Source organism: Triticum dicoccoides, chromosome 3A, assembly GCF_002162155.2.
Source record: "Triticum dicoccoides isolate Atlit2015 ecotype Zavitan chromosome 3A, WEW_v2.0, whole genome shotgun sequence".
NCBI classification, from domain to species: domain Eukaryota; kingdom Viridiplantae; phylum Streptophyta; class Magnoliopsida; order Poales; family Poaceae; genus Triticum; species Triticum dicoccoides.
The window spans coordinates 386,824,688-386,835,830 of NC_041384.1; the positions used below are offsets into that span (position 1 = coordinate 386,824,688).

Genomic DNA, 11,143 nt, shown 5'->3' on the forward strand with positions numbered 1-11,143 from the left:
GGCTGTGGGGTGTCACCTCGCTATGATAGTAACAACTGTCTATTTTATTTATGTGTTGATAATTATTGCCAAAAACATGTACCACTTTGTTGATGGTGCGGATGGCCAGGTAAGCCTCCCATCAATTTGCCTGCAAGTTTCGTGTTCCTGAGCTTCCATTAGGGCCAATTTATCCTGGGTGAGGGACACAGAATCGACCTGTGTGCCTGGCTTATCTGAGAAGAATGGTATTCCATTGGAGATGCTTTTGTGGCATACATTTTTCATTTGATGGGCATAAGTCAAACTCGGCTTTCTGGCTGCTCTTTTATATCAGCTGCAGTATGAATGTTTTGTTTGGCCTACAGCAGTCATGGTCTCATTCTGTCATACGGTTCTTTTCTTGCACGAAGATTAACATCATGTGTTTTTTTTAATTGAAAATTGCCCTATGTGGTATACTTATCCTGTAAGCATGTGCCAGACTATCTATTTCTTTCTTTGTGTATCATCAGCATTTGGCAAGCTAACATTTTAGATGACAGTAACACATTTACACAGTCCTTTTTTTGGCTTCTTACCCTCTGGTCTCTCTTGTTAGGATGACTGGTTTCCTGTTCTGATTTATGCTCTCTAGGATGTATTGTAGTTTTGAGTGTGCTACTACATTTTGGAAGTTCTCACTTGAAAGTTAAATGTGTGTTTTGTTGTTGTGGAGATGATAATAAAAAGAGCACAGGGAAATCTTAACAGGCATGTAGTATTTCAAGAGGGATTGCATCTAAGTTATACTGGAATTCAGACCAGTGTCCTCTTCATAAAAGTGAGATCTGTGCCCACGCATGAATTATTCTGGCTAACGTCAATACTTTTTTCGTGCTCATACCGCAGGTGCGTGGTGTAATGGAAAAGTACCCCCCATACCAGTCTATTTTTGCCAAAATATCATATGGCGAAAGCCAGATGTTGGACAAGGCCTTTTATGAGGAGGAAGTAAAGAGGCTGTGCCTCTCATTTGAACAGCAGGTACAATTTTTTAGGTTGACCTTATATGTATGTTTACGCAAGTTACTTCATATAAACTATCTCACAGGAATAACAACAGATGGTCAAAATGTAAGAGATCCGATATTGTACACTGGATGCATGCAAGTTCTCTAGAAGGTCACTGGTTTTACACTCTAAAGATTAGCAGTAAACAAGAACTATTGGTAGGCTGATTTAGTCAAAAGCCTATAACACGCCCAGCCACATGCAGTACTGATGCATACCAGCGTGATGCATGCATACATGCTTGTAAAATATGCGCTAACCAGCCACGGCTTTGCACATGATTCTATAGATCCATCGTTAGTCATTACTCTATTTGAAACTTGTGAGTGCCCGATAGTTTTAAAAAAATGCCATAGTGCTAGTGCCTGTTGGTGAGTTTTATTGTCTCTGTGTGCCACTATTTTGGACCTCAACTCTAGAATTGAAGGCGGGAGCTCTGATGTTCTCTTGTTTGTGCAGTTCCACTATGCCGTTTTCTTCGCATACATGAGGCTACGAGAGCAGGAGATAAGGAACTTGATGTGGATCTCGGAATGCGTTGCCCAGAACCAGAAGAACAGGGTCCACGACAGTGTCGTGCCGATCTTTTAATCGCCCTCTTACTGTGCATATGGTTGTACAAAAGGCCTGCTCTGATGATGGCACAATCGATTGCACACTTTACAAGCTCATGATTTGTTATTACCCCTGTTCCTCTTTCTACGCGGCTGAAAAGCTAGACCTGGAGTAGTGTATCATTATTTGTTTTTGTAGTAAAATAAAAGGCGCAGTTGTACGGTAAATTAAATAAATGATGATGTTTATTTTCGTAGTGGGTGGCACTATTTGTGCAGTTTGTTGGCAATGTAAAATGTACACCCAAGATATCAAATGGTTTGTTGGCAAAACTCTCTTACTGCATTATCAAATGGAACTTGTGCAGCTTAGTAAGGACATGGAAATTGTTGGGCACCGTCGTTAACTACTGTGTATTTTCCTAAGCCTCCTGGCTTTGCACCTTACATAAAAAAAGAAATAAATCATGAAAATGCAGGACTATGAAAAATAAGATGGCCATGCGAGTATATTTTACGCATGTACTCCCTTCGTAAAGAAATATAAGAGCGTTTACCAATTTCTTTACAGCGGGAGCAAGTGATAGTACCATTTTATTTTGAAGTTTCATGTATATTTTAGTCATGTACGTACGTGATAGTATCATTAAACTCGTTGACGAGAATTTATTCCTCACGTATATATATTTATCTCGGCAGCTACGGTCGTAGTACATCCGCTTGTATCGTTATTAGGTGGACGCACGCAGCAGCACAACGGACGCTGCATTTACATGCAGTGATCTCTAGTTTCTGGAGAAGAGCCTATGGGAGACGAAGACGCCTAGCGTGAAGGCGGCGACCGCGGTGGCGGCGATCACCTCCTTGTTCTTACCTATGGTATCCGCCCACTTGAACCCCTCCTCGGGCGCCCGCTCCTTCCAGCAGCCTTTCTTCTCCCTCTGCGTCGCCGCCTCATACTCAAGCTTCTCCTTGTGGTCCTGATCATCATCTCCTTTCACCACCTTTTCTGCTGCCTTGGGCTCCTGTTTCCTGTCGTCCACTTTCATGGCCGGGGGTTCCTTGCTACTCGCTGCAGTTTGGTCCTTGGCCGTCTCCTGTTTGTGCCTCCCCTGCAACCTTGCCCTCACCGCCTCGATCAGCCGCTCCGCCTCCTGGCTAACCTTGGATTTCTTATCCGTCGGTTCGTCGCCGACAGCGTCCGAGGCCTCATTCTCACTGGGCGGGGGCGGGGCCGGGGCGGAAGGCAGCTTGGGCACGGTGAGCGTGAGCACGTTGGCGTCGTACCGGCCGGTGATTGCGTCGAGGTCGGATGTGGATAGCAGCTGGAACACCCTGTGCAGCCGCACGTTCCCATCTCCGGCGTCCGCCGTTCTGTGGCCGAGGATGGTCAGGCGGCCCGCGGGGTCCACGTGCACCCGGAAGTCCTCCTTCTTGAACCCTTGATCATCAACATAATGTCATACGTACAATTCAGTAGGTACAGTACAGTACAGCTGCAAAGGTTAATTCGGGTTCAGGGGAACACCATTTCATCCATCTCAGCAGGAATCACGAACGCGCATCGTACGTACCTGGGAGGTTGAGGCGGAGGAGATAGCTGCCGTCGCCGTCGACCCACTCGTACACGGGATCGAAGTCGGCCGCCGCGGCTTTCGCTGCTGACGATTCTGGCCTGCTCGCCATGTCTCTCGCGTGCTACGTTTAACTTGGTTTCCCGGGCCGGGCGATCAAACGGTACCTAGATAGCTAGCTTCAGGCGCGTACTGATCGATCGGGTTGGAGGTGCCACCTAGAGTTACTGCCACGAGCCTCATATATAGCATCATGTATGTACGCAGCGCTTGCCTCCTTGCGCTGGTAACGCTAAACTATTCCAAGCTTTTCTTGAGGGGCTGGTCTGGCACAAGGAAAATTTATCGTGAGGGTCTAGCCTGGGGATCTCCATCTCCTCCTCCTAGTAGACGTGTAACGTGTCTTGGGCTCATTAAACTTTGGGCGCGCGCCAGGGTAACGTCTGTACTAGCTCCGTCCCACCGAAGAAACAAAAGAACTCAAGACATTTTTTAACTTTCTCTCCACGTCTCATACCTCACATAAACAGTTTATCCCAGGTATGACAACTCTTTTCCCAGGTTTTGTTCTTTAGCTTCTTATAAGTCGTTACTAGTAATACCACAACACGCAGCTCCTCAAACAATGTTAGTACTACTAAGCATGCATCCAAGAGGATTAATTACTCACACATCAAATGGATCAACTGGAACAAGGGCATCAATGAATGAATTGAACACACTGTCTGTAACCGCCAATCTGTCACATTTGACAAGATTCACAATAGGTCTTAATCACCAGAAATTATTGACAGGCGCTGATGATCAAATCAAAATAACGAGGAGGTCAAGGCTAACATTTGCCTAGGAAACAGATTATGTGGACAAAGGAGGAATTCAAGATCAAAATGAAAGCACGAAGAGATGACCTGGGGCCATGTTATTCCAATCCAGCAGAACTGAACCTTTTTTTTCAAAACATAGGGTCCCAGCTGTGCATCTCAAGGCTTTAGCACCAATGACAGACCAACTTTTGTGCTCTTCTCAATTGCCTTGGTGTCAACCTCGCCGGAGATGGCAACGAGTGACTTGGCTCGCCATTCATGCTGGACAAGGGCACTAGCCATGCCATAGTTGTTGAAGCGTGCCTTCACACTGGTGTGCGGGTCCAATGAGTGCTGTGATCCAAATATCAATGTGCTCTCGTTCCTTGGGAAGTTGTGGGACAGCTCTGCTCCAACAGCGGTGCTTGAATGTGACTTTACTAAGTGGTAGTAAGACGCAGTCAAGGTGTCACCGTGATTGTTCCTGGATGAGATTTGAAAGTTCATTACCAGAGCAAATGCTATTATAATAGCGATGAAGCACCGCACTTGACACCTCAGTATGGAATCACATTGCTAATCCACATTATCTATCAATCTTAAAAGAATTGCATAGTAGTAATACATATGATAGCTGCGCATAGAGAAGATACTTACAGGTGGAGTGAGGCAATAAGATCCGGATACGTGAGGCTTAAAGCAGCGTTGTACTTGGTGAAATTGCTAGTTGCCGTGTCAAATGAAACATCAACACCAACTGACAGTTCTTTGCTTCCGAATACACCAGAAAGGTTAACCATAGGGTTCGGGTTCAGCCCAACACTTGCATTGATACCGGCGAATTCATGGAGATACTGGAGTTCAAGCTGTCAAGGCAGAAAAATACAAATTAAATCTCCTATCTCAGTGATCACCATATTGCAGATTAGAAGTTTAAGCAAACGGAGTGGTAAGAAAATTATACCTTCCCTGACCTCTGGTCTGGAACAACCAAACTGAGGATTGATTTCAGCCCTGGAGTTGCAAACTCGTCAACTGTGAATGTTGTCAGAAGCTGGAAGATGTGAAATATTCATCAGCGAATATAAAATCTCAAGAACTGGACATTGCTGTGAATTAATATTATGAGGCATAAAAGAAAAGCCAAATATGTGAGAAATAATATCAAGGAAAAACAGGCAATCAGATGTTTATACATGATTCATGTGAGAGCAAAAGGGAGAGTTGGAGTAAAGGCGGCTTACATCTGACTCTGAGTTTGCTTTGATATCAACTGTCAAGTTCTTGTTCTTAAGCTGGGTCTGAAGCTCGCCAAAGATAGACTCGTTTTTCCTAGTTCCTGCAGCTGTGATTGCCTGTAGGTAAACCAAAATCATTAATATGTAGTAGCGCACAAATACTAGATAGACACGGTTACCGAAACCATACAGGTAAACCAGAACCATCAATATGGAGTGCACAAATCATATCCAGAGACATGGTTACCTAAACCATATACTGATCATGAGTTCATTTCCTGAAGAAATGCTTCGAGTCAAGGAATCAAAGATGCACAATCCAGTGAAGGTGAAAGGGGAAGGGGGAAAGTTCTGGCAGCTCGTTGCGAGAGTGAAGAGACGGTCCCTAAACAAAGATAATATCCTGGTAACACATTAGGGTCCATAGTCTCCCTCCATGGCCAAAACTGAAAACTCTACATGCAGAACACGCACACACGGAATGAGAACAGCTCGACACAGTTGCACGGCGGCGATCTGTGTCGCCAACGGCGGTACAGAGGCACAAAATAGAGATCGGCGGACAACATTCTAACATGCATTTGTACCGTAAGTAGTCGATCAATGTGGGGAATGCGAGGCGGACCGTAACTGGGACACTGCTACGGGACACAAATTTGCGAAATCGCTATGGAAGAAGTGCGAGGGAGAGGATGGCAGTGGTACTCACGACGCCCTCGGGGGTGCATGTGGTGAGGGTGAACTTCTGGTGCGTGCAGTAGTCCCTGTAGAGCAGATCTGCGTGCAAATCATCACATCACAGCATCGTCAAGATCGGCACCGGAGAGGTAATCAGAGGAGGGGAGAGAGACTGGCGGCACCTCTGGTCTTCTTGCCGATGTCGGTGTAGAGGCCCGGAGCCATGGCGGCCGGCGACGGAGACGACGACTTGGGTGGTGGTGGGGAGAAGAGAGCGGGAGAGAGATCGCGGGGAAGCGGCAGCGTCGGGCGGAGGCTGCGGCGACCAGTTAAAATGGAGTCGTGGCAGATCTTGCCCCTATCGTTTTCACTTTACAAAATGATTTTGGATGATTCGTGTGCTCGTGTCGCGTCGTCGCGTGGGCGGGACCGAGCAAGCTGTCGTGGGACCCTGCGTCCAGAACGTGGAGGTGGAGGGACCGATCTCTCTCGATCATCTTTTTTTTCTTTGTCCGGCTCAAAAATCTCTCTCTCTCTTCTCTGCTATTTTAAAAGTAAATAAAATAAAATAAATGATATAGGACTTAGATGTGCAATATTTATGACACATCTAGATGTGCTTTAGCAAAACAGAATAAGGAACTGAAATAGGATGATGAAGGTGTAGTGGAGGCAGAGGATGAGAAAGAAAGTGGCGATGGTGGCTGACTATTTCCAGCAATTATTTTCTTTTTGTGCGTGCATCGGAATTGAGGAGCTCCTCTAACATGTGACCCCTCGCATAACTGATGGCATGAACGCAAGCTCACTCGTGAATACACTACGAAGGAGGTATGTGTTACTCTCGAAGGCATTGGAGTTTGAAGACATAAAAGCTCTCGGTCTTGATGGTATGTCGGTTGTTTTTATAAGAGATGCTGGGATATCGTGGGTGAGAAGGTGACAACATAAGTGTTTTAATGTTTTGAATGATAACAATGCTTCAAAGTTGGAATGAGACAAGTGTGGTTCTAATCCCAAGGTAAGGCAACCGGAGAGAATAAAAGACCTTTTTTAACAAGGCAAAAGGCTTGTCATTTCATTAATTAAGAGGAAGAGTTTGAAATAGCGTCCAACAGAAGGCAAGAATAGACCATGACTCTCGCGACATTACAAAACTCACATGCTTAGCGCCCGCGAGCACCCACAATCTAATTTCCTCTTTGATGTTACGCACCACAATCGTAGAGGGCTTCACAGTGTTGCGGAAGACCCCAGCATTGCGCTCCTTCCATAGCTCCCACGAGATCAACATAATTATGGATGAGATGGCCTTCCTCAATTTGTCCCTGGCTTGGGTGACTCCTATCCACAACTCATTGACGATACCCATTAGGTTCCAATCCCGGGATTGGACATCCTGTTGGAAATATGCCCTAGAGGCAATAATAAAAGTATTATTATTATATTTCCTTGTTCATGATAATTGTCTTTTATTCATGCTATAACTGTATTATCCGGAAATCGTAATACACGTGTGAATACATAGTCCACAATGTGTCCCTAGTGAGCCTCTAGTTGACTAGCTCGTTGTGATCAACAGATAGTCATGGTTTCCTGGCTATGGACATTGGATGTCGTTGATAACGGGATCACATCATTAGGAGAATGATGTGATGGACAAGACCCAATCCTAAGCATAGCACAAAGATCGTGTAGTTCGTTTGCTAGAGCTTTGCCAATGTCAAGTATCTCTTCCTTTGACCATGAGATCGTGTAACTCCTGGATACCGTAGGAGTGCTTTGGGTGTATCAAACGTCACAACGTAACTGGGTGACTATAAAGGTGCACTACAGGTATCTCCGAAAGTATCTATTGTTTTATGCGGATCGAGACTGGGATTTGTCACTCCGTGTAAACGGAGAGGTATCTCTGGGCCCACTCGGTAGGACATCATCATATGCGCAATGTGACCAAGGAGTTGATCACGGGATGATGTGTTACGGAACGAGTAAAGTGACTTGCCGGTAACGAGATTGAACAAGGTATCGGTATACCGACGATCCAATCTCGGGCAAGTAAAATACCGCTAGACAAAGGGAATTGTATACGGGATCGATTGAGTCCTTGACATCGTGGTTCATCCGATGAGATCATCGTGGAACATGTGGGAGCCAACATGGGTATCCAGATCCCGCTGTTGGTTATTGACCGGAGAACGTCTCGGTCATGTCTGCATGTCTCCCGAACCCGTAGGGTCTACACACTTAAGGTTCGATGACGCTAGGGTTATAAAGGAAGCTTGTATGTGGTTACCGAATGTTGTTCGGAGTCCCGGATGAGATCCCGGACGTCACAAGGAGTTCCGGAATGGTCTGGAGGTAAAGATTTATATATAGGAAGTCCTGTTTCGGCCATCGGGACAAGTTTCGGGGTCATCGGTATTGTACCGGGACCACCGGAAGGGTCCCGGGGGCCCACCGGGTGGGGCCACCTGCCCCGGGGGGCCACATGGGCTGTGGGGGGTGCGCCTTGGCCTACATGGGCCAAGGGCACCAGCCCCAAGAGGCCCATGCGCCTAGGGAACCCTAGAGGGAAGAGTCCTCAAAGGGGAAGGCACCTCCGAGGTGCCTTGGGGAGGATGGACTCCTTCCCCCCCTCTTAGCCGCACCCTTTCCTTGGAGGAAGGGGCAAGGCTGCGCCTCCCCCCTCTCCCCTGCCCCTATATATAGTGGAGGGGAGGGAGGGCATCCATACCTGAGCCCTTGGCGCCTCCCTCCCTCCCGTGACACCTCCTCCTCTCCCGTAGATGCTTGGCGAAGCCCTGCGGGATTGCCACGCTCCTCCATCACCACCACGCCGTTGTGCTGCTGCTGGATGGAGTCTTCCTCAACCTCTCCCTCTCTCCTTGCTGGATCAAGGCGTGGGAGACGTCACCGGGCTGTACGTGTGTTGAACGCGGAGGTGCCGTCCGTTCGGCACTAGGATCATCGGTGATTTGAATCACGACGAGTACGACTCCATCAACCCTGTTCACTTGAACGCTTCCGCTTAGCGATCTACAAGGGTATGTAGATGCACTCTCCTTTCTACTCGTTGCTGGTCTCTCCATAGATAGATCTTGGTGTTACGTAGGAAATTTTTTGAATTTCTGCTACGTTCCCCAACAGTGGCATCATGAGCTAGGTCTATTGCGTAGATTCTTTGCACGAGTAGAACACAAAGTAGTTGTGGGCGTTGATGTTGTTCAATATGCTTACCGTTACTAGTCCAATCTTGTTTCGACGGTATTGTGGGATGAAGCGGCCCGGACCGACCTTACACGTACTCTTACGTGAGACAGGTTCCACCGATTGACATGCACTTGGTGCATAAGGTGGCTAGCGGGTGCCAGTCTCTCCCACTTTAGTCGGAACGGATTCGATGAAAAGGGTCCTTATGAAGGGTAAATATCAATTGGCATATCACGTTGTGGTCTTGCGTAGGTAAGAAACGTTCTTGCTAGAAACCCATAGCAGCCACGTAAAACATGCAACAACAATTAGAGGACGTCTAACTTGTTTTTGCAGGGTATGCTATGTGATGTGATATGGCCAAAAGGATGTGATGAATGATATATGTGATGTATGAGATTGATCATGTTCTTGTAATAGGATTCACGACTTGCATGTCGATGAGTATGACAACCGGCAGGAGCCATAGGAGTTGTCTTTATTTTTTGTATGACCTGCGTGTCATTGAAGAACGCCATGTAACTACTTTACTTTATTGCTAAACGCGTTAGTCATAGAAGTAGAAGTAGTCGTTGGCGTGACAACTTCATGAAGACACGATGATGGAGATCATGATGATGGAGATCATGGTGTCGTGCCGGTGACGATGATGATCATGGAGCCCCGAAGATGAAGATCAAAAGGAGCAAAATGATATTGGCCATATCATGTCACTATTTGATTGCATGTGATGTTTATCATGTTTATGCATCTTGTTTACTTAGGATGACGGTAGTAAATAAGATGATCCCTTACAAAATTTCAAGAAGTGTTCTCCCCTAACTGTGCACCGTTGCTACAGTTTGTCGCTTCTAAGCACCACGTGATGATCGGGTGTGATGGATTCTTACGTTCACATACAACGGGTGTAAGACAGTTTTACACAGCGAAAACACTTAGGGTTAACTTGACGAGCCTAGCATGTGCAGACATGGCCTCGGAACACGGAGACCGAAAGGTCGAGCATGAGTCGTATAGCAGATACGATCAACATGAAGATGTTCACCGATGATGACTAGTCCGTCTCACGTGATGATCGGACACGGCCTAGTTGACTCGGATCATGTAATCACTTAGATGACCAGAGGGATGTCTATCTGAGTGGGAGTTCATAAGATGAACTTAATTATCCTGAACATAGTCAAAAGACCTTTTGCAAATTATGTCGTAAGCTCGCGCTTTAGTTCCACTGTTTAGATATGTTCCTAGAGAAAATATAGTTGAAAGTTGATAGTAGCGATTATGCGATCAGTAGAAAGCTTATGTCCTTAATGCACCGCTCAGTGTGCTGAACCCCAACGTCGTTTGTCGATGTTGCGAACATCGGACATACACGTTTTGATAACTACGTGATAGTTCAATTAAATGGTTTGAGTAGAGGCACCAAAGACGTTTTCGAAACGTCGCGGAACATATGAGATGTTTCGAGGGCTGAAATTGGGATTTCAGGCTCGTGCCCACGTCAAGAGGTATAACACCTCCGACGATTTTCTTAGCCTGCAAACTAAGGGAGAAAAGCTCAATCATTGAGCTTGTGCTCAGATTGTCTGAGCACAACAATCACTTGAATCGAGTGGGAGTTGATCCTCCAGATGAGATAGTGATGTTTCCCCAAAGTCATTGCCACCAAGCTGCTAGAGCTTCGTGATTAACTATAACATATCAAGGATAGATATGATGATCCTTGAAATATTCATGATGTTTGACACCGCGAAAGTAGAAATCAAGAAGGAGCATCAATTGTTGATGGTTGGTGAAACCACTAGTTTCAAGAAGGGCAAGGGAACAAAGGGATACTTCATGAAACGGCAATTCAGCTGCTGCTCTAGTGAAGAAACCCAAGGTTGAACCCAAACCCGAGACTAAGTGCTTCTGTAATAAGGGGAACAACCACTGGAGCAGCATTACCCTAGATACTTGGTAGATGAGAAGGCTGGCAAGGTCGATAGAAGTATATTGGATATACATTATGTTAATGTGTACTTTACTAGTACTCCTAGTAGCACCAGGAT

At 46.1% G+C, this 11,143-nt stretch overlaps 3 protein-coding genes across 3 annotated transcripts in view; 1 reads left to right on the top strand and 2 right to left on the bottom strand.

Annotated features, from left to right (window-relative positions):
- The window catches only part of LOC119268269 (probable V-type proton ATPase subunit d), a 4,844-nt gene extending 2,912 nt beyond the window's left edge, over nt 1-1,932 (top strand). The window contains exons 9-10 of the mRNA XM_037549862.1: nt 871-1,005; nt 1,492-1,932. Coding sequence (XP_037405759.1) covers nt 871-1,005; nt 1,492-1,623 — 267 coding nt within the window. The 3' untranslated portion in view covers nt 1,624-1,932. The remainder of the gene's footprint in view (nt 1-870; nt 1,006-1,491) is intronic.
- A 295-nt stretch (nt 1,933-2,227) lies between these two features.
- On the bottom strand, nt 2,228-3,723 carry LOC119268271. Its single transcript, XM_037549863.1, has 2 exons — nt 3,161-3,723; nt 2,228-3,027 (listed from the first exon to the last, which is right to left on the bottom strand). Exons 1-2 carry the CDS (start codon nt 3,270-3,272, stop codon nt 2,372-2,374), a joined length of 768 nt encoding a protein of 255 aa, XP_037405760.1. The 5' UTR covers nt 3,273-3,723; the 3' UTR covers nt 2,228-2,371.
- A 145-nt stretch (nt 3,724-3,868) lies between these two features.
- On the bottom strand, nt 3,869-6,228 carry LOC119268272 (mitochondrial outer membrane protein porin 3-like). The gene is made up of 6 exons (XM_037549864.1): nt 6,062-6,228; nt 5,911-5,978; nt 5,208-5,318; nt 4,928-5,017; nt 4,621-4,829; nt 3,869-4,447 (listed from the first exon to the last, which is right to left on the bottom strand). Exons 1-6 carry the CDS (start codon nt 6,102-6,104, stop codon nt 4,141-4,143), a joined length of 828 nt encoding a protein of 275 aa, XP_037405761.1. The 5' UTR covers nt 6,105-6,228; the 3' UTR covers nt 3,869-4,140.
- Nucleotides 6,229-11,143: the final 4,915 nt, after the last annotated feature.